Source organism: Hyla sarda, chromosome 5, assembly GCF_029499605.1.
Source record: "Hyla sarda isolate aHylSar1 chromosome 5, aHylSar1.hap1, whole genome shotgun sequence".
Taxonomy (NCBI): domain Eukaryota; kingdom Metazoa; phylum Chordata; class Amphibia; order Anura; family Hylidae; genus Hyla; species Hyla sarda.
Genome location: NC_079193.1, coordinates 229,961,420 through 229,981,853, shown reverse-complemented (window position 1 = coordinate 229,981,853; position 20,434 = coordinate 229,961,420). Strand labels below are relative to the sequence as shown.

The window sequence follows — 20,434 nt, the reverse complement described above, 5'->3', positions numbered from 1 at the left end:
CTTCCAAATCCCCATTTTTCGTGGTGTACGGCCGTCACCCTCTTCCCCCCCTCCCTACTCCCTTGCCCTCTGGTGTACCCGCTGTGGATGAAATATCTCGTGATCTTTCCACCATATGGAAAGAGACCCAAAATTCTCTCTTACAGGCTTCATCACGCATGAAGAAGTTTGCTGATAAGAAAAGAAGAGCTCCCCCCATTTTTTCTCCCGGAGACAAGGTATGGCTCTCCGCTAAATATGTCCGCTTCCTTGTTCCCAGCTACAAATTAGGACCACGCTATCTTGGTCCTTTCAAAATTTTGTGCCAGATTAATCCTGTCTCTTATAAACTTCTTCTCCCTCCTTCTCTTCGTATTCCTAATGCCTTTCACGTTTCTCTTCTTAAACCACTCATCATCAACCGTTTCTCTCCTAAACTTATCTCTCCCACTCCTGTCTCCGGTTCTTCTGACATCTTTCCCGTAAAGGAGATACTGGCCTCCAAAAAGGTCAGAGGAAAAACCTTCTTTTTGGTTGACTGGGAGGGCTGTGGTCCTGAAGAGAGATCCTGGGAACCTGAGGACAATATCCTAGATAAAAATCTGGTCCTCAGGTTCTCAGGCTCCAAGAAGAGGGGGAGACCCAAGGGGGGGGGGTACTGTTACGCCGAGCGCTCCGGGTTCCCGCTCCTCCCCGGAGCGCTCGCTACACTCTCGCTCCCGCAGCGCCCCGGTCAGATCCACTGACCGGGTGCGCTGCGATACCGCCTCCAGCCGGGATGCGATTCGCGATGCGGGTGGCGCCCGCTCGCGATGCGCACCCCGGCTCCCGTACCTGACTCGCTCTCCGTCGGTCCTGTCCCGGCGCGCGCGGCCCCGCTCCCTAGGGCGCGCGCGCGCCGGGTCTCTGCGATTTAAAGGGCCACTGCGCCGCTGATTGGCGCAGTGGTTCTAATCAGTGTGTTCACCTGTGCACTCCCTATGTATACCTCACTTCCCCTGCACTCCCTCGCCGGATCTTGTTGCCATTGTGCCAGTGAAAGCGTTCCCTTGTGTGTTCCTAGCCTGTGTTCCAGACCTCCTGCCGTTGCCCCTGACTACGATCCTTGCTGCCTGCCCCGACCTTCTGCTACGTCCGACCTTGCTTCTGTCTACTCCCTTGTACCGCGCCTATCTTCAGCAGTCAGAGAGGTTGAGCCGTTGCTAGTGGATACGACCTGGTCACTACCGCCGCAGCAAGACCATCCCGCTTTGCGGCGGGCTCTGGTGAATACCAGTAGTGACTTAGAACCGGTCCACTAGCACGGTCCACGCCAATCCCTCTCTGGCACAGAGGATCCACCTCCTGCCAGCCGGCATCGTGACACCTACCACGCTTACACGGCACTGGGTATAATAACCCTAGGACAAAGAGAAGTCCCGGTGCGCTATCACATAAGCAATATCAAGTAGCTACATCACACAGTATAAGGGAGCAAAAAAGTATTACAATAACCTCATATGCCCATATGCAATAAATTAAACATCCTTATAGCTCAACCACAAACATCTCACATCCAATGCACAATATAACCTCCATAATGTAAAACAGTACTAAGAAAAATAAGTGCTATGTGCTGGAATTATATAAAAGTGTGCCTATTGATGGAGCGCTGCCTAAATGTGCTGCAATGTGAGAATATCACTGCCGGGACTCCAAGTCCAAGTGCCGGGAGTGACAGATTCCACGCATTCAGCCCCCAGTCACTGTGGCTTCCTCAGGAGTGAATAAATACTCACTCTGTATGTCCTATTATGCCGTCAGCAATAGATAAGACCTGAATGATTACATAAACAACGTGTAGTGCTGTGCATAAACCGGGAACAATAACTGGAAGTGAAGTGGGTCACAAGACGCAAAGTAAAATCGAGGCTCTATACACAATAATGTAAGTCACGGGACACAGAATGAAACCGATGCAGTAATGTGAATAAGACTCTTTAAACCGAAGTGAGTCTTGGAACGCAAGAGTGTTAGCGTAATTCTATATGCAATAAGCGTAAGAACAGGGTTTCATACGTAGTAAACATGGCAATACACAATAGAGACTAGGCTCTATGAATAGTAAGTGCAGCCATACACACTAAGTGCAATAAACACAGCCCCCCGTCTATAATCACTGCAAAAAAGGGGCAAAAAAACTACCTAAATAGGTAAGCCTGGGGCATTAAATATAAGGTATCCAAATACGGAAAATATCATGCAAAAAAATGTGTACTGAAAAATATATATGGATGTAATATAAAAAATATTAAAAAAAAAAAATATGAAGGAAAAGAATATTGTCATATATAACAATCGTGTATCTCTATTACAATATACCATATACTACACCATATATCACACACACCCTAAATATTGTGAATATATCTAAATAAACCACCATCTATACTCAAGCAATTTATTACATGAAGATGCATGTTCAGAATGTCACATATTCATACCCCTACCTTGTAATAATTCACAGATCTACTAGTTATACAAATTTTCCACATGTGACAGTATTAAACATGGAACTTTCCTAGGACACATATTAAAGGGGTACTCCGGCGCTAAGACATCTTATCCCCTATCCAAAGGATAGGGGATAAGATGCCTGATTGCGGGGGTCTCGCCATTATAAAACCCCATGATCCCATTATTGTGGAACCAGTGTAGAGGATGTTATTGAAAAAAGGTATAACATTAAGATCGAACGAGACCCTTAGAGGCTTATCCTTGGAGATTTCAGGGATTCTATATATAAGAAAAGTTTAATTAGACTATTTCCTTATGCAAAGTTGCTGTCTGGGCATGCTGGGAGTTGTGGTTCTGCAGCGGTTGGGGGTTCACAGCTTGAAGATCACTGCTATAGAGGGTGCAAATGTATCTGAGCCCTGGAACTCAAATAATGTGAAATATGAGATGATCAAAATGGAGCCCCTACACTAATTACTTGGGTTCTGGGGTCTGTAAGGTCCATAGTAAAAACATCAGGTTCTGTCTATAGCAGATACTAAATCATCGCAGCTCCAAGAAACAAGCAGTCATTCTGACATGTCACATGTGATGTCATAGACAGCTGGAGTCCTGACATTCCACTGACAGCCGCCCGAGTCTTGTCTGTAGATTGTTACAGTGAGTTTAGTGAGATTAGCGTCTTCTTCTTCTACTTGTCTGAAATGGAGCTAAAAGGTTTGGGGTTCGTCCCCCTCCTGTTGGCGTTTTGGTGTGCGGCCTGGCTTGCCACCAGCTACATCATGACGGTCGTCCTCGGCCATGCAACCTCACCACTGATGAGCATCAGGTAAGATAAACAAGCGCATGATTCTTATTTCATGGGTTGGGAGTGAGGAAATATCCATAATAACATTGGTTTCTTTTCCTTCACAGTGACGTGGGAAATTTCTTTCCCGAAAGCATATTATTCAGAATTGGATTCATAGGGATGTCCATTGGCACTTTGGTACTAACCTTTCTTATTTATAAGTATATGGTTGTGCATACTGAAGAGTTCAGAGGTCATCAGGTCCTGATCCAGAGGATCCTGCTGGCCATTGTGTGGGCCTCCTGTTTTGGCACAGCTGTCATGCATGTATTTTCCCCCAAAGAATATCCCAGGATACACTTTGTCAGCACAATAATTTCAATTACATGTGAAGCCTTATACTACCTTGGGCAGTCCATCCAGATTTATAAATTACCAGGAGCAAACAAAGTCATCCACCATAGTAGATGCACCTGCTGTGGCCTGACTTTTGTCTGCACAATTTTCTATTTTGGATATGAAACATTAAAGGAATTATTCTACAATGATGAAGACTGGGACGAAATCCGTGAAACCCCCATCATAATCATCGAGTGGGTGATGCTTCTACTGATCCTGATAAACATCGTGACCTATTATTCCACCATGCAGAGGTTATTGTTGACCGTCTCCAGAAACAGCTGCACACTCTCTCTTAGAGTAAAAATTGATGACTTCGGGGTGTAGACCACCATGTGGGCCATCAAGTGGACTTCTGGAAGAAATACTGCGCAGGACACGGAAAAACAAACTAAAGAAGAATAACTGGGGTTGCAACATATGGTGCCAGTAATCATGGCAAAATAATATGAGCTGGTGATATTACCTATGCAAAAAAAAAATAGAAAAAAAATATTGGTGTGTGAAGTGTAATACCTAGTTAGAAAAACAGAATCAAATTCATCATTATAACCACCCTCTGCATTACCCTGTTTATTATTTTTCAAGCAAGCACTTTGTTCTAATTCGTCCACTCTCTGGCGTGCTCCTTGTATAAGGTGTTTGGGATACCCTTTTTGTTTAAAACGATCCTCCAGGTTATCTAGTTGTTGCTGGCATTTTTGTGTGGAAGAACAATTCCTTCGGATTCTTTTCATTTGACCGAATGGAATGTTCTTCTTCCATTATTTCAGATGGCAACTGTTAAAGTCGAGGTATCTGTTTGCATCCACCTCCTTAAAATAGGTGGCAGTATGCAAACAGCCATCCTGAATATAGATATTTAAATCCAGGAACTCAAATTTTTTGGGGGACTGATGCAGCGCGGCCTTTGGCAATCTCTGGCTCTGCCATAGCGCTTTTTTTGAGGGGGCGTGTCGGCTGCCCCTTCATCTGGTGGTCAACACGCGCTATCTGGCCAGCGAGCCAGGGCCCCGTACAGGAGATCACGGGGCCCCCCAGTGGTCGGACCCCCCGCGATCTGAAACTTATCCCCTATCCTTGGGATAGGGGATGTTTTTCAACACTGGACTATTCCTTTAACGACCTCCAAAATGAAGTTCCTCTGATGTATGGGCATCAAGGGATCTTCCACTAAAAAAGATCACACAGCTTCCACTCCTCTTTCATGTGGTATGTTACTATATAATGAAGCAACATTTAGTGTTGCCCACATATAGTCCTCTTCCCTTATGATATCTTTCAATAGGGTTAATAAATGCCCTTTTATTTATGAGGGATGCTGGTAAAGACACCACACATTTCTGTAACTGATGGTCTATATATTCAGATAAACATCTGGCAACTATCGGACGACCAGGTGTTTTTTTCCCGGTCTTTATGTACCTTAGGTAGAAAATAAAAATAGGGTACATTTGGGTTGGGGTTAAATATATACAATGTTTTTCCCTCTTAAAGGGGTACTACGCACCAAGACATCTTATCCCCTCTCCAAAGGACCCCCGTGATCTCGGTTGCGGCACCCTGCTGTCATCACTGCACAGAGCAAACTTACTCTGTGCGTAATGACGGGTGATACAGGGGCCAGAACATCGGCATAGCCATTGACTGTCCTGGCATGCTGGGAGTTTTTCTACAGCTGGAGACACCCTATTTGGGAAGCACTGCCGTAGGGCAATTTGGTGGTGGATGCAAATCCCTAATTTAGGCCTCAAATGCACATGGTGTTCTTTCACTTTGGAGCCCTCTCATATTTCAAGGCAACAGTTTTGGGTTACAAATTTTTTTTCTCTTCTTTTACCCCTTAAGAAAAGGTAAATTTTGGGTCTACACCAGCATGTTAGTGTAAACAGAGTGCACCATATACATTTGAGGCCTAAATTGGTGATTTGCACAGGGGTGGCTGGTAGTTACAGCAGTTCTGACATAAACATAAAAAACACTCATATGTGACCCCCATTTTGAAAACTACACCCCTCACGTAAACTAACAAGGGGTATAGTGAGCCTTAACATCCCACAGGTGTTTGACAAATTTTAGTTAAAGTTGGAGGTGAAAATAAAAAAAAATGTATATTTTTTTCCCCTAAAATGCTGTTGTTACCCCAATTTTATCATTTTCACAAGGGGTAATAGGAGAAAGAGCTCCGCAAAATTTGTAACCCCATTTCTTCTGAGTCAGAAAATACCCCACATGTGGATGTAAAGTGCTCTGCGGGTGAACTACAGGGCTCAGAAGAGAAGGAGCACCATTGGGCTTTTGGAGAGAGAATCTGGCTGAAATTGAAGGCCATGTGCGTTTAGGCCTCCATGGTGCCAGAACAGTGAACCCCCCCCCCCCCCCCCCCACATGTGACCCCATTTTAGAAACTACACCCCTAATAAGAGGTGCAGTGAGCATTTACATCTCACAGGTGTCTAATAGATTTTTTTGAGCAGTGGTCTGTCAAAATGAAAAATTTCATTTGCACAGCCCACTGTTCCAAAGATCTGTCAAATGCCAGTGGGGTTTAACCCCTTAAGGAACCAGCCCATTTTCACCTTAAGGACCCAGCCATGTTTTGCACATCTGACAACTGTCACTTTAAGCATTAATAACTCTGGGATGCTTTTACTTTTCATTTTGATTCTGAGATAGTTTTTTCGTGACATATTCTACTTCATGTTAGTGGTAAATTTTTGTTGAGGCTTGCATCATTTCTTGGTGAAAATTCCAAAATTTGATGAAAAAATTTAATTTAATTTTCTAAATTTTAAGCTCTCTGTTTGTAACAAAAACAGACATTCCAAATAAATTATATATTGATTCACAGATACAATATGTCTACTTTATATTTTCATCATAAAGTTGACAGGTTTTTACTTTAGGAAGACATCAGAGGGCTTCAAAGTTCAGCAGCAATTTTCCAATTTTTCACAAAATTTTCTAAATTGGAATTTTTCAGGGACCAGTTCAGTTTTGAAGTGGATTTGAAGGGCCTTCATATTAGAAATACCCCACTATAAATCCCGTGATCTTCCACATCACACCCTGTTAGAATCAGCCCCTGGAGCGTGCTTGCTCCGGGTCTGATTACTAGCGATCACGGGGATGGAGCATAGTGACATCACGGCTCTGCCCCGTGTGGCATCACGCACCGCCCCCTCAATGCAAGCCTATGCAGGGGGCCTGATTCTAACGGGGTGCGGTGTGGAAAATCACAGGGGTCCCCAGCAGCGGGACCCCCGCGATCAGGCATCTTTTCCCCTATCCTTTGGATAGGGGATAAGATGTCTTAGCGCCGGAGTACCCCTTTAAAGGGTTATCCACCATAAGGTGATTTTAGTACGTACCTGGACATGCTTAGGAAGGATCTGCGCTTGTCTTGGGCTAAATGGCTGTTGTGAGATTACCATAACACTGTGGCTAGCTTTTTGTGAACTTGTATTTCCTGTTTGACTTAGGTTTTTTTTTTTACTACAAATCCCACAATGCCATTTTCCTCCCTCTCACACATCAGCCACCCCACCCATTGAAACAAAAGACCTGTGGTTTTCAATCAGGGTGCCTACAGCTATTGCATTAGTTGCAGATTTATCTCCATTGAAGCAGACAGGCTCCCTGTCATCAGCTGACTAGTGAGTCAGGTCTCGGCCGCATTGCAACCTGGGAAAAATCTGAGACAACAGTCATTTTGTATGCTGTTAAAAATAAATATTGGGGTGAAAATCACAGAAGAATTGTGAGAAAACCGTCACACACAGGTACAGACACTATATTATGAACTACACTAACTTTACAGCCCCTGCAGCATAGTCAAATAAAAAAAAATCCTGGAATACCCCTTTAATTGTTGTAATACTCCATGCGAGAGTGATCCTCATACTAGACTTTCCACACCATATAATGTTGTAATACTTTATACGAAAATAAGCCCTCATATTGAACGTTCCACATATCACTTGCTGTTGCCATAAATCCTCCATTCCCATGACAGTCCATAACAACAGAATCCAATGGCCTCAAATAAGAAATGGATCATAAACAAAAAAAAAAAAGATTCTAGCACATTCCACTAATCATATTACAAAGTATGTTGAAAAAAAAAATATATATATGTATTGATAAAAAATGTGATAATTGTGTAAAAAAAAGTATGTAAAAATAATGAATGTGTAGAATAAGTGAATATATGACAGTGACAAATGTGATGGTATATGCAACCTCATTGGCCCTCATTTACTTAGAAAATTGGGTTGTAAGTCTATCTTGCTTTCTTACTCGACTGCTTTTTTCCCCTGGTATTTATTATTATGTCGCATCCTGTTTGTCGCACGTGGTTTTTGTTGGTTTTGGTTTCCAACTCCTCTGAGTTGTCGGGAAAAAATCCACAACAATTCAACAAATTCAGGTTGGAAACCTTTATAAATACGTGGGAAAGCTCAGAAATGTCGGGTTACGCCCTTTTTCGGGTTTGGGAGAATCCACATTGGGTCCGTCGGGAAAAAATGTTGCATCATGTCGCAGACTGGCGCACGATGTCTGCAACATGTCGCAGACAAAGATGCGCCAAAAAAACCTGACAAAACAAGTCGGGTTTAGAATAGTAAATGAGGGCCTATAGGGGGACATGTATCAAAGATTTTACCCCTGTTTTGTGTGTATTTTTTGCGCAAAATTTTGCGCAAGCCCTTTTTTTGCGCAATTTTTTTGCGCACGTTTTGGTAGAGCATGTCCTCCAGATGTGGCTGAATCAGGGTACCTTGGAGTGACCTCTATAGTACACATGGATTTATTAACTGCATACTTTTTTTTTACACCAAAAATTTTGCCACAAGAGCTGTTTTTTTTGCGCAAATATAAGCCATCTTGGACTTAACGTAGCAAGATGCTCTAAATCATTGATTCTATTTTCCAAAGAGTGGATTTAGGAGATTACTATATTTACCCGCAATTTATGAAGCTCATTGCACTTGATTGATAAATTTAGCTCTTCTGCACATAATTTAGAATTCGGGAAAAGGGGTAAAATGCTTCTACCATACACAAATAATGATACATGTCCCCCTATGTGTATACTGTGTGTCTAAATGTATACTATGTATAGTGTATGCATGTGCTGGAAAAATTATAATAATTTGTGAAATAATTACAAAAATGTGATAAAAATTTGCCAAAATCACTCCAAATCTGTAAAAAAATATATAATAAAAAAATAATGTAGTAAATTTGAGTAGCCATATTAGTCCAGTGATGAAAATCATAAAATGATGCAGTATCTTGTAATAACTTTTTTATTGGACTAACAGAATTTTGTAGAGACAAGCTTTCTGGATTCCTCCCTTTATCAAGTCCAAAGCAAGTCTAAGCTCACAAGTAGAAGACACAGGTTACATCTCACAAATATGCAGGGGTTTGATAAAGGGAGGAATCCCGAAAGCTTGTCTCTACAAAATTCTGTTAGTCCAATAAAAAAGGTATTACAAGATACTGCAATATTTAATGATAAAAAAATAATATATATATATATTTTATTATATAAAAAATATGTTTTTATGCAAAATATATATATTAATTGACCCAAAAAATCCTGTGAAAGTAAATTCCTCAGCCCTAAGGCACAACAGAATTCAAATTAAAAATCCGTTTGGTTTCCCGTCTATGCAGGAATCCAGTAACATCTCCAGTAACAGCAAAGAGTATTACAACAATTAATATGTGTCTTAAGAAAGTTCCACTTACTTCCAAGGGACAAAGGTGTAGACTAATTTAGATATATATTTAATTTTGTCACATGTGGAATATTTGTATAATTAGTAGATCTGTGAATTATTACAAGGTAGGGGAATGAATATGTGACATATTCTGAAGATGCATCTTCATGTAATAAATTGCTTGAGGAGTATAGATGGTGGTTAATTTAGATATATTCACAATATTTAGGGGGTGTGTGATATATGGTGTAGTATATGGTATATTGTAATAGAGATACACGATTGTTATATATGACAATATTTTATTTCTTCTTGTTTTTCTTTTTTTTTATAATTTTTTATATTATATTCATATATATTTTTTATATTATTTTTTATTTCAGTACACATTTTTTTGCATGGTATTTGGATATCTTATATTTTATGCCCCAGACTTATCTATTTAGGTTGGTCCTTTGCCCCTTTTTTGCAGTGATTATAGACAGGAGGCTGTGTTTATTGCACTTAATGGGGGACATGTATCAAAGATTTTACCCCTGTTTTGTGTGTATTTTTTTGCGCAAAATTTTGCGCAAGCGCTTTTTTTTCCCCCATTTTTTTGCGCACGTTTTGGTACAGCATATCCTCCAGATGTGGCTGAATCAGGGTACCTTGGAGCTGCATATATAGTACACATGGATTTATTACCTGCGTTCTTTTCCTTTGCACCAAAAATTTAGACGCAAGTGCGTCTTTTTCCCCATAAATATAAGCCAACTTTAACTGCACGTAGCAATCCTTTCTATTTCTGAAGGAAAGTTCTACTAAGAATCCACCAGAATGTTTTCACTTTCCTATCTCAATTCCTCATTTGGTTTGCTTTATATTTTTACTCCTTGGTTATTCCAAAGCACATTTAAAATAATTTGCATATAGAATATTGGTTTCCAGTTCAGTTATTCATTAGATCACTTGTACATTGGTATTTTATGATCCAACAATTTAATACATTTACATAGGAAATGTTTGATATCTTACTTATCATTGCACAAGATCCGTCACATTAAAATAGCTTTGTAATCCACTTAACACTGTAGATCACTCTCCTTTTATTTTTACAATTTACTGCTTTCCGTTATACTTTTCCCCAGCGCCCGGTAAGATGGTGGCTATCACTGATAGCCAGCCATCTTACCATGCGACCACGGGGGGTTTCATCCCCCCCCCCCCCCCCAGCGATCGCTGCTATCAGCTGGTCAAATCTGACTAGCTGATAGCAGCGTTTCGCTATGAGAATACTTAGCAGCTCGGTGTGTGTGTCCGGATCACGGGGATCGGGACACACACCGCTCTGCTAAGTGTCCCTTACCCGTCCCCCAGCGTCACTTACCCGGCCATGCGGTGTCCTGAGCAGTCCCGGTGCGAGCGGCGTCCTCCAGGCGGTCCCGGGGGTGGTGCGTCCCCGCGGTGAGTTTGCAGCAGCAGGGCGGCATCTTCATTGGCAGCAGTGAGATCTCCGTAAAGCGATCTCACTGCTGCCTCTGGGAGTTTCAAAACTGCAACTCCCAGCATGCCCAGACAGCCTTTGGCTTTCTGGGCATGCTGGGAGTTGTAGTTTTGCAACATCTGGAGGGCCACAGTTTGGAGACCACTGTATAATGGTCTCCAATCTTTGCTCTTCCAGATGTTCCAAAATTACAAATCTCAGCATGCCCACTCTGTCGAGGCATGCTGGGAGTTGTAGTTCTGTAACATCTGGAAGACCACAGATTGGAGACCATTATACAGTGGTCTACAAACTGTGGACCTCCAGCTGTTGCAAAACTACAACTCCCAGCATGCCCAGACTGCCCAAGCATGCTGGGAGTTGTAGTTTGTCAACATCTGACCCTTCAGATATTGCCGAAATACAACTTCCAGCATGTCTGGCCATGCTGGGAATTATAGTTTTGCAACAGCTGGAGGCACACTAGTTGGGAAACATTGTTCGTTTCCTAACTCTTTTTCCCAACCCGTGTGCTTCCAGCTGTGACTCAAAACTATAACGCCCAGCATGCACTGACAGACCATGGATGCTGGGAATTGAAGTTGTGCAACTTCAATGGAGGCACACTGGTTTGGAAACACTAAGTTAAGTAAAAAACTTTCAAGTGTTTTGCAACCAGTGTGCCTTCAGCTGTTGCATAACTACAACCCTCAGCATGCACGGACTGCCAAAGGGCATGCTGGGAGTTGTAGCAGTATGCCTCCAGCTGTTGGATAACTACAAGTTCCAGCATGTCCTTCTGCTGTCACTGCATGCTGAGATTTGAAGTTTTTGCAACAGCTGAAGGCACACTGGTTGCGAAACACTGAGTTTGTTTCCGTGTTTCGCAACCAGTGTGCCTCCAGCTGTTGCAAAACTACAACTCCCAGCATGCACGGACAGCCAAAGGGCATGCTCGGAGTTGTAGTTTTGCAACAGCTGGATGTTTCCCCCCCCCCTCCCCCCAATGTGAATGGACAGGGTATACTCACATGGGCGGAGGTTTACAGGGAGTGCTGCAAGATTGAGATGCAGCAAACTAGCTGTCAACCCCTGCCCATGTGACTGTACCCTAAAAAACACTACACTACACTACACTTAAATTAAATAAGTAAAAAACACTATATATACACATACCGCTACACAGCCCCCCTCCCCTCCCCAATAAATATGAACAACGTCTGGTATGGCACTGTTTCCAAAATGGAGCCTCCAGCTGTTGCAAAACAACAACTCCCAGTATTGCCGGACAGCCATTGACTGTCCAGGCATGTTGGGAGTTTTGCAACAGCTGGAGGCACCCTGTTTGGGAAACACTGGCATAGAATACCCCTATGTCCACCCCTATGCAAAACCCTAATTTAGACCTCAAATGCGCATGACGCTCTCTCAATTTGGAGCCCTGTCATATTTCAAGGCAACATTTTAGGGTCACATATGTGGTATCGCCGTACTCGGGCGAAATTGTCCCATAAGATTTTGGGGAGCTTTTTTCTCCTTTTACCTCTTATGAAAAGGTAAAGTATGGCGTCTACACCTGCTATGTTCAGTGTATAAAAATTATTTACACTGACATGCAGGTGTTGCCGCATACTTTACATTTTCACAAGAGGTAAATGGGAAAAAAGATCCCCATTTTTTGGGACACAATTTAGCCAGAGTACGGAGATACCACATATGTGGGCGCAAAGTGCTCTGCAGGCGCACAACAAGGCCCATAAGGTAGAGTGCACCATGTACATTTGAGGTGATTTGCACAGGGGTGTCACAGATGTTAAATGAAGAATAAGGACATTGGTATAATGGATATGTTATAATTGGGTGCAAAAAGTGGTATTATTGTGAGATTAAAACTCTACATAATGAAGAAAAAAAATTCTAATACTAATAACGAGGACACACTTACTGTTTAGGTGCAGATACGCTGCAGACAAAGCTCCTACTAAATAGAGCTGCGGTGTAAATTTATGCTCTGAGGAGAATTCTAAATTTAAACGCAATTCAAGAAAGTAGCTGCGCAAGAATGATAAATTTAACGCAGCTGCGCCAAATTTAGACAACAGGCAGAGGGGTAAAAAACTTCTATTATACACTGGAAATGATACATGTCCCCTAATGTGTATGGCTGCGCTTACTATTTATAGAGCCTTGTCTCTATTGTGCATTGCCGCATTTACTCCATATAGAGCCCTGTGCTTACACTTATTGCAAATACAGTCAGGTCCATAAATATTGGGACATCGACACAATTCTAAAATTTTTTGCTCTATACACCACCACAATGGATTTGAAAAGAAACAGACTTTAACTGCAGACTGTCAGCTTTAATTTGAGGGTATTTACATCCAAATCAGGTGAACGGTGTAGGAATTGCAACAGCAGTTGCCCAGGGCCCCCATCCAAAAGGGGGCCCCTGAAAAGCTTTAGTACATACTACTGAATTTTGCTGCAATTTGCGCAATTTTTAGCAAATCGCCGCAAAATACAGCAGTGTGATTATAGCCCTAAAGCTGTCTGGGCTTCAGAGAGCCCATAGACAGCACTAATAGACTTACTATTGACCTTCTAGGACCTGCAATGACTCCTATAGGCTAGAACTCCTGATTATGTCATCGTAGGTCTTGGAGGATCCATAGTAAGTCTGCTCTGTACAATGAATGAAGAAAGGAGAAGGTAATAGGGGAAAGTATGGAGAGGGGGGGGGGGGGGGATAAATATTCAATTCCAGCACATATATCGCTGCCTACCCAGTGTGGATCCACTAACAGATATTGGGGGGGTAATTTAAAATTTTAACCCCTTGAGGACACAGCTAATTTAGATTTTTGCCATAACTCATATTTTTCCATCCACAGATCCATATGGGGTTCGTTTTTTTGCAACTCAATTGTATTTTGTAATAGCACCTTTCATTCTACCATAAAATATATGGTGCAACCAAAAAAATATTATTTTGTGGAGAAAAAACAACACAATTTAGCAAATTTTGGAGGATTTTAGTTTTGATGCTGTGCACTTTAGGGTAAAACTGACTGGTTCTCTTTATTCTGTGGGTCCATACAATTTAAATGATCCCCATATTATACGCGTTTCGATTATTGTACTAATTTAAAAAAACTCAAAACTTAAAAAAAAAAAAAGTTTAAAATCTGACCCCTATAATTCTCTCATATTTCCGTATACAGGGCTGCATAAGGGCTCATTTTTTTGTGCCGTGATCTGTAGTACAGTAAGGAGCATGAAGGTGGGCATTATAACGCAGTATGGGGCACAAAAGGGGTATTATTACAGTGCAGGGCATTAAGAGGAAAACTGTTACTGTGTAAAGAATAAAATGAGCACTTTTACCGACAGACAGCACTGAGATCACTGTTATAGTATATGTGGGAACTATTACTGACAGTTAGCACTGAGAAGATCACTGTTATAGTATATGTGGGCACTATTACTGACAGTTAGCACTGAGAAGATCACTGTTATAATATATGTGGGTGCTATTACTGACAGGCAGCACTGAGATCCCTGTTATCGTATATGTGGGCGCTATTATTGACAGGCAGCACTGAGAAGATCCCTGTTATCGTATATGTGGGCGCTATTACTGACAGGCAGAACTGAGAAGATCACTGTTATCGTATATGTGGGCGCTATTACTGACAGGCAGCACTGAGAAGATCACTGTTATAGTATATGTGGGCGCTATTACTGACAGGCAGCACTGAGAAGATCACTGTTATAGTATATGTGGGTGCTATTACTGACAGGCAGCACTGAGAAGATCACTGTTATAGTATATGTGGGTGCTATTACTGACAGGCAGCACTGAGAAGATCACTGTTATAGTATATGTGGGCGCTATTACTGACAGGCAGAACTGAGAAGATCACTGTTATCAAATATGTGGGCGCTATTACTGACAGGCAGCACTAAGAAGATCACTGTTATAGTATATGTGGGCGCTATTACTGACAGGCAGCACTGAGATCACTGTTATAGCATATGTGGGCGCTATTACTGACAAGCAGCAATGAGAAGATCACTGTTATAGTATATGTGGGCGCTATTACTGACAGGCAGCACTGAGAAGATCACTGTTATCGTATATGTGGGCGCTATTACTGACAGGCAGCACTGAGAAGATCACTGTTATAGTATATGTGGGTGCTATTACTGACAGACAGCACTGGGAAGATCACTGTTATAGTATATGTGGGCGCTATTACTGACAGGCAGAACTGAGAAGATCACTGTTATCAAATATGTGGGCGCTATTACTGACAGGCAGCACTGAGAAGATCACTGTTATAGTATATGTGGGCGCTATTACTGACAGGCAGCACTGAGAAGATCACTGTTATAGTATATGTGGGCGCTATTACTGACAAGCAGCACTGAGAAGATCACTGTTATAGTATATGTGGGCGCTATTACTGACAGGCAGCACTGAGATCCCTGTTATCGTATATGTGGGCGCTATTACTGACAGGCAGCACTGAGAAGATCACCGTTATAGTATATGTGGGAGCTATTACTGATAGGCAGCACTGAGAAGATCACTGTTATAGTATATGTGGCGCTATTACTGACAGGCAGCACTGAGATCACTGTTATAGTATATGTGGGCGCTATTTCTCATAGGCAGCACTGAGAAGATCACTGTTAGGCCATGTTCACAAATCGGTATTTCCGTGCCGGATTCCGCATAGGAATCCGGCATGGAGATTCCGCTGCAGCAGAGTCCCGTTGAATTCAACAGGATTCTGCTGCTCTGTGTACATGGCGGAATTTCTGTGCCAGATGTTTCCGGCACGGAAATTCAATTTTCAGTGTCCGCACAAAGAATGAACACGTTCGTTCTTTGTGCGGAGCTGTCTATAAGACAACGCATTCCTGTTCGGTCCTAGCACCGGCATATTATGCCCTACAGAGATTCTCCATGTGGACATACCGTTGTGTGAACATAGCCTTATAGTATATGTGGGTGCTATTATTGACAGACAGCACTGAGAAGATCACTGTTATAGTATATGTGGGCGCTATTACTGATAGGTAGCATTGAGAAGATCACTGTTTATCTGTGTGCGGTGACTATTACTGTATAAAGAACAAGGTGACAGTATTACGTTAGGGCTACATGACAAAAATGGATTGCACAGTCAAAGATCACCATGTTGTTCTCCTTGAATCCTGCTGAATCTCAGCTAATGTAAGTAAATGTAGACACATGTAGAGAAATCCAGCACAAATCAGTTCTTGCTCTTCAGGTGGTTTATTAAACCCTTAAAACGGCATCATAAAATGTATGGCTTTCTGTGATCCTGTGGTTTCCTGTGACCATACATTTTATGATGCCGTTTTGCACTGGATTTCTCTACGTGTCCTTACAACCTGTTGCTCCACAGCTGTCTGTGCACTTCGTTCATGCAAAGGGAGGAGCTGAGCTGATTTGCATTAAATGGGGTCACGTTGCAACCCCAAAATTACCGCAGCCACAAATTCATTCTGGATGGAATTATTACGTTTCACATGTTGCAGTCACAGCCAGTTGGGGTTTGCAGCGCAATCTCATTTACTTACATTAGCCGAGATGCAGCACAATTCAGGGGGTGCAACATGGTGATCTTTGGTCACACAATCTGGGGGCCCAATTTTACATTTTTGCCACACTTAATCTAAAACCTGTATAGAGGATGAGGATCTAGTGACAAGGCAAGGAACTAATGAGGTCTGAGCGTCAAACTCTTCAGAGAGAAGCTGCATCTGGAAGAAGTCATGTGGTCGGACCAGGTGAAGAACGATAGGAAAGACAACAGAGAAGACATCACATGTGAGTCGCTGATATTATTGTGTATTCTCCTGACTTAGTCCCATCAGTGCTGTAGTCACTTGTAAGTTCTGCAACTCCCAAAGGCCTAGACCATACTTGGAGCAGTAGTTCACATGGTAAAAACACTTCTTTAGAGCATTCCCCTTACTGTGCAAATGGTGTATAGGATTAATACGGTAAAAATGATATTACACTACAGACATTCCTCACACAAAGCAGGGCACCTGTTAAAAACTGTATCCCAATTTTTGTAATGTTTGTCCTCGTCCCTCTTTTTTTTGTGTGTGTTCCTGGGTGATTCCTGGGGACTGTCTGTTCCTTACTGCAATGGTATATCTCTACTTTTGCTTACTTCTACCTGATTTTGATAACAATTTAGCTGTATTATGTTTCTGCACCATATGTCCCAATTTCAGTACTGTCTGTGTTGATCGTATGTCATTTGTTCAAGCTGTTTATTCAGGGCCGTCTTTAACGCGGGGCAAAAGGGGCAGCTGCCCTGGGCCCTGTCATTCCTGGGGACCCAAAGCAGCTATCCCTTTAGCCCCACGCTACAGCAGCTAGCTGCGGCAGGTCTAGGCAGGGCTGGCCCTGCCGCTGCGGCTCACTGTTCCAACTGTCCCGTAACGGCCCACACATGTCCCGCATCAGGGGGAAGTTTGACAGGGTGAAGAGCCATTGGCTCCTCACTCTGTCAATCACTCGTGTCCCTGGCTACAGTATGCCAGCAGACGCAAGAGGCTGACCCTTCCTCTGCACTCCGGCGCATGAGTGACATCATCAGACGCCAGAGTGCAGAGGAATTACTAGAAAGAGAGGCCGTGCTGAGCTGTAGGAGCCGACAGATAAAGAGGACCGAAGACAGCAGGAGGCAGGAGCCGACCGGGGAGAAAATCTGCAGAAAGTATGCCAGAGTGGGGGAGCGGGCCAGGGTTTACATACTATGGTGGACACTGCTGCTGCCTACTAGGGGGAGGTCCCCACCTATTATGGGGGACCCTTCTGCCTACTGTGGGGGGGGGGTACCTATTGTGGGGGACCCTGCTGTGACTGTGGGGGGACCTATTATGGGGGACCTTGCTGCTACTGTCCACTGTGAGGGGACCTATTATGGGGGACCCTGCTGCTACTGGCTACTGTGGGGGGACCTATTATGGGGGACCCTGCTGCCTTCTGTGGGGGGGACCTATTATGGGGGACCTGCTGCTGCTGCCTACTGTAGGGGGGGACCCTGCTGTTGCTGCCTACTGTGGGGGGACCTACTATGGGGGATACTGTTGCTGCCTACTTTGGGGGGACCTACTATGGGGGAGCCTTCTGCTGCCTACTGTGGGGGGACCTACTATGGGGGACCCTGCTGATGCCTACTTACTTTAAAACAGCGAGCCTGCGGCGGGACTGATGGGAGACGTCACAAATGTGATGTTCCTCTGCAGACCCGCACAGGAGGATGTCAGCGAGGTCACACATCAGAAGGAACCACGGACGGCCAGGTGAGTGTGTCTGTAAGTGTATGTCTGTAGTGTGTGTCTGCAGAAAATGTAGAAAAATGCTGCGGTGGCGTTCCCAAGGAATTCACCCAAAGTCGTGGGTATAGGTATAAAGCACCCACCTGCAATTGAAAAAGGGAGCTGTGACTCCTGAAACGCGTCTTGCTTTATTTATTTATTTTCTTTGATTTCTTTATGCTGTAAAAATAAATTATTTACTTTATACCTATACCCACGACTTTGGGTGAATTCCTTGGAAGCGCCACCGCAGCATTTTTCTACATTTTCTGCATTCTACATACGGATTCACCTCTGGGCTCCGTCCTCACGCTGCAGGCCTGCATACCAAGCTACCCTCACCGGCAAGGGACACGCTACCCTCCACCTGGGTACCCACCTCCGCTTTTTTCCGCTATATACTGTAGTGTGTGTCTGTAAGGGTGGGTTCACACTATGGTCACACTCCATTCATTTCAATGACCTGACCGGAGTCAAACGCTGATTGCTTGCCCAGGGTCCAATCAAAATTAAAGATGGCCCTGTGTTTATTTGATTTGCTTGCATTGTCTTGTACCTCATGTGGTGTACAATGGTTTGCCTATTTCTGATAGACCGTGTGGTCTTTTGCTTTTCTATGTTTTTGCTGTTTATAACAGATAATTTCTTCAATAAAAATTCAGTTAAAAAAATGCTGGCTGCCGTTCCATGCACACGGTGCAGTCCATGTCATACTTGAGGACGCTCAGAGCCCGGTCATGGTCTGGCACAGCAGGGGTGGGCAGGCTGGTATGCGATGTGGTATTCAGCCTGTCCGCTCAGGAATGCGGGGGAGCTGGGTGACAAGGCTGCACTAAAACCAGATCCCCAGTCACATCTATCAGCGAGGAGAGAGAACAGACGGCAGGTGGCGGCGGATGATGCTCCGAGATGCCAGTCTTCCGTGCAGGTACCGCACCTAAGTGACTGCCGGGCTCCCGCTTATGCCCTTTCCCCTCAGCCGACCTACCATTCTGTCAGTCGCGGAGAGACTCACCCACCCGGTCTGACAAGCCGCAGGGAAGGTCGGAGGGCGACGGGTGTGAGCGGCCCCACCCGGATCAGACTGGCTACTTGTCATTGGTGGAGAGCGGGTGGGCGGGGCCTCGGCGCTGCCAGAGATACGGGCTGTTTGGTTTCCTGGGTGTGTGGTGTGTACACATGTACCGGCGCTCCCGGCAGGGTGAGGCACCGGTGCTGAGGAGTGATGGAGGCTCCAGGCAACAGCTTCTCCCGGACCACGGGCTCCTCCGTGCTGCAGCCGCTCAGCGATGCCCTGCACATGCCCCTGGAGCAGGTGAGATGGCACTGCTGCCCGCAGCTTCCTACTTCTCTCTCCCCCCTGTTACATGTAGTCTGGGGATTCATCAGTCATAGGTCAGGTCCCCGCTCTGCCCCATAGGTGTCCTGTGTCAGTGCCCCCTCACTTACTGCTTATTTTACTTGTACTGGTAAAAGTTCTGGCAAAAGCATCATTTCTTACAGAGGTTTACATTGAGACAAATATACATAACACGATGTAATCTGCTCCGCAGCATACTATGCTGTGTTATTTTTCTGCCAATGTTGGTCACTTTCTGCTGCCAGTGATGTGCCCACTCTATGGGCAAAATGTTCCTATGAGTACCCTGATGAACAGAAGGGGGCCTTGCGCCAAGAGAACAGCGGAACATAGAGATATGGTGGAACGTATTATATGTATCGCACCCTGCCTGACATCAGTTTTCTATGGGAAGTCCCTTTAACTCACCATAGAAAACTGTGCCAGTGTACCGTCATTTAAATAAAATCTTTTGACATGTGAAAAGGTTTGATTGGTTGGGGCTCAGTGCTCAGCAGAGCACTTAGGGGCTAGGGAATGTCCCCAGTAGACGCATATAGTGGCAGAATGAGAAAGCCTGGAGGTGGCATCAGCATGAGGAGAACATATGGTGGCAATATGAGACAGCCTGGAGCTGGCATCAGCCTGAGGAGAACATATGGTGGCAGTATGAGACAGCCTGGAGGTGGCATCAGCATGAGGAGAACATATGGTGGCAGAATGAGTCAGCCTGGAGGTGGCATCAGCAGCATCAGGAGTCCTGAAAGTGATCCGGTGACAGAGTGGGGTGGTGGCTGGCAAAACCAGTACCCGGTGACGAAGGTGGGTAAAAAAAGGAGAACTTCAGATATGTGGCATCA

General features: G+C 44.0%; 3 protein-coding genes across 6 annotated transcripts in view; 2 read left to right on the top strand and 1 right to left on the bottom strand.

The window, feature by feature from the left end:
- Positions 1–19,357, bottom strand: part of E2F3 (E2F transcription factor 3) — a 129,523-nt gene extending 110,166 nt beyond the window's left edge. The window contains exon 1 of the mRNA XM_056521276.1: positions 19,224–19,357. Within this exon, the coding sequence (XP_056377251.1) occupies positions 19,224–19,334 (111 nt within the window). The 5' untranslated portion in view covers positions 19,335–19,357. The remainder of the gene's footprint in view (positions 1–19,223) is intronic.
- On the top strand, positions 3,141–4,019 carry LOC130273854 (uncharacterized). Its single transcript, XM_056521285.1, has 2 exons — positions 3,141–3,304; positions 3,391–4,019. The coding sequence occupies exons 1-2, from the start codon at positions 3,180–3,182 to the stop codon at positions 3,989–3,991; spliced, it is 726 nt and encodes a 241-aa protein (XP_056377260.1). The 5' UTR covers positions 3,141–3,179; the 3' UTR covers positions 3,992–4,019.
- MBOAT1 (membrane bound O-acyltransferase domain containing 1) overlaps positions 18,710–20,434 on the top strand; it is a 78,539-nt gene continuing 76,814 nt past the window's right edge. The window contains exon 1 of one of the 4 annotated variants that reach the window (XM_056521277.1): positions 18,710–19,163. In XM_056521277.1, coding sequence (XP_056377252.1) covers positions 19,011–19,163 — 153 coding nt within the window. In that variant the 5' untranslated portion in view covers positions 18,710–19,010. Of the gene's footprint in view, positions 19,164–19,383; positions 19,551–20,434 lie in introns of those variants that run through there. The other 3 variants (XM_056521283.1, XM_056521284.1, XM_056521278.1) reach the window with 3 other exon arrangements.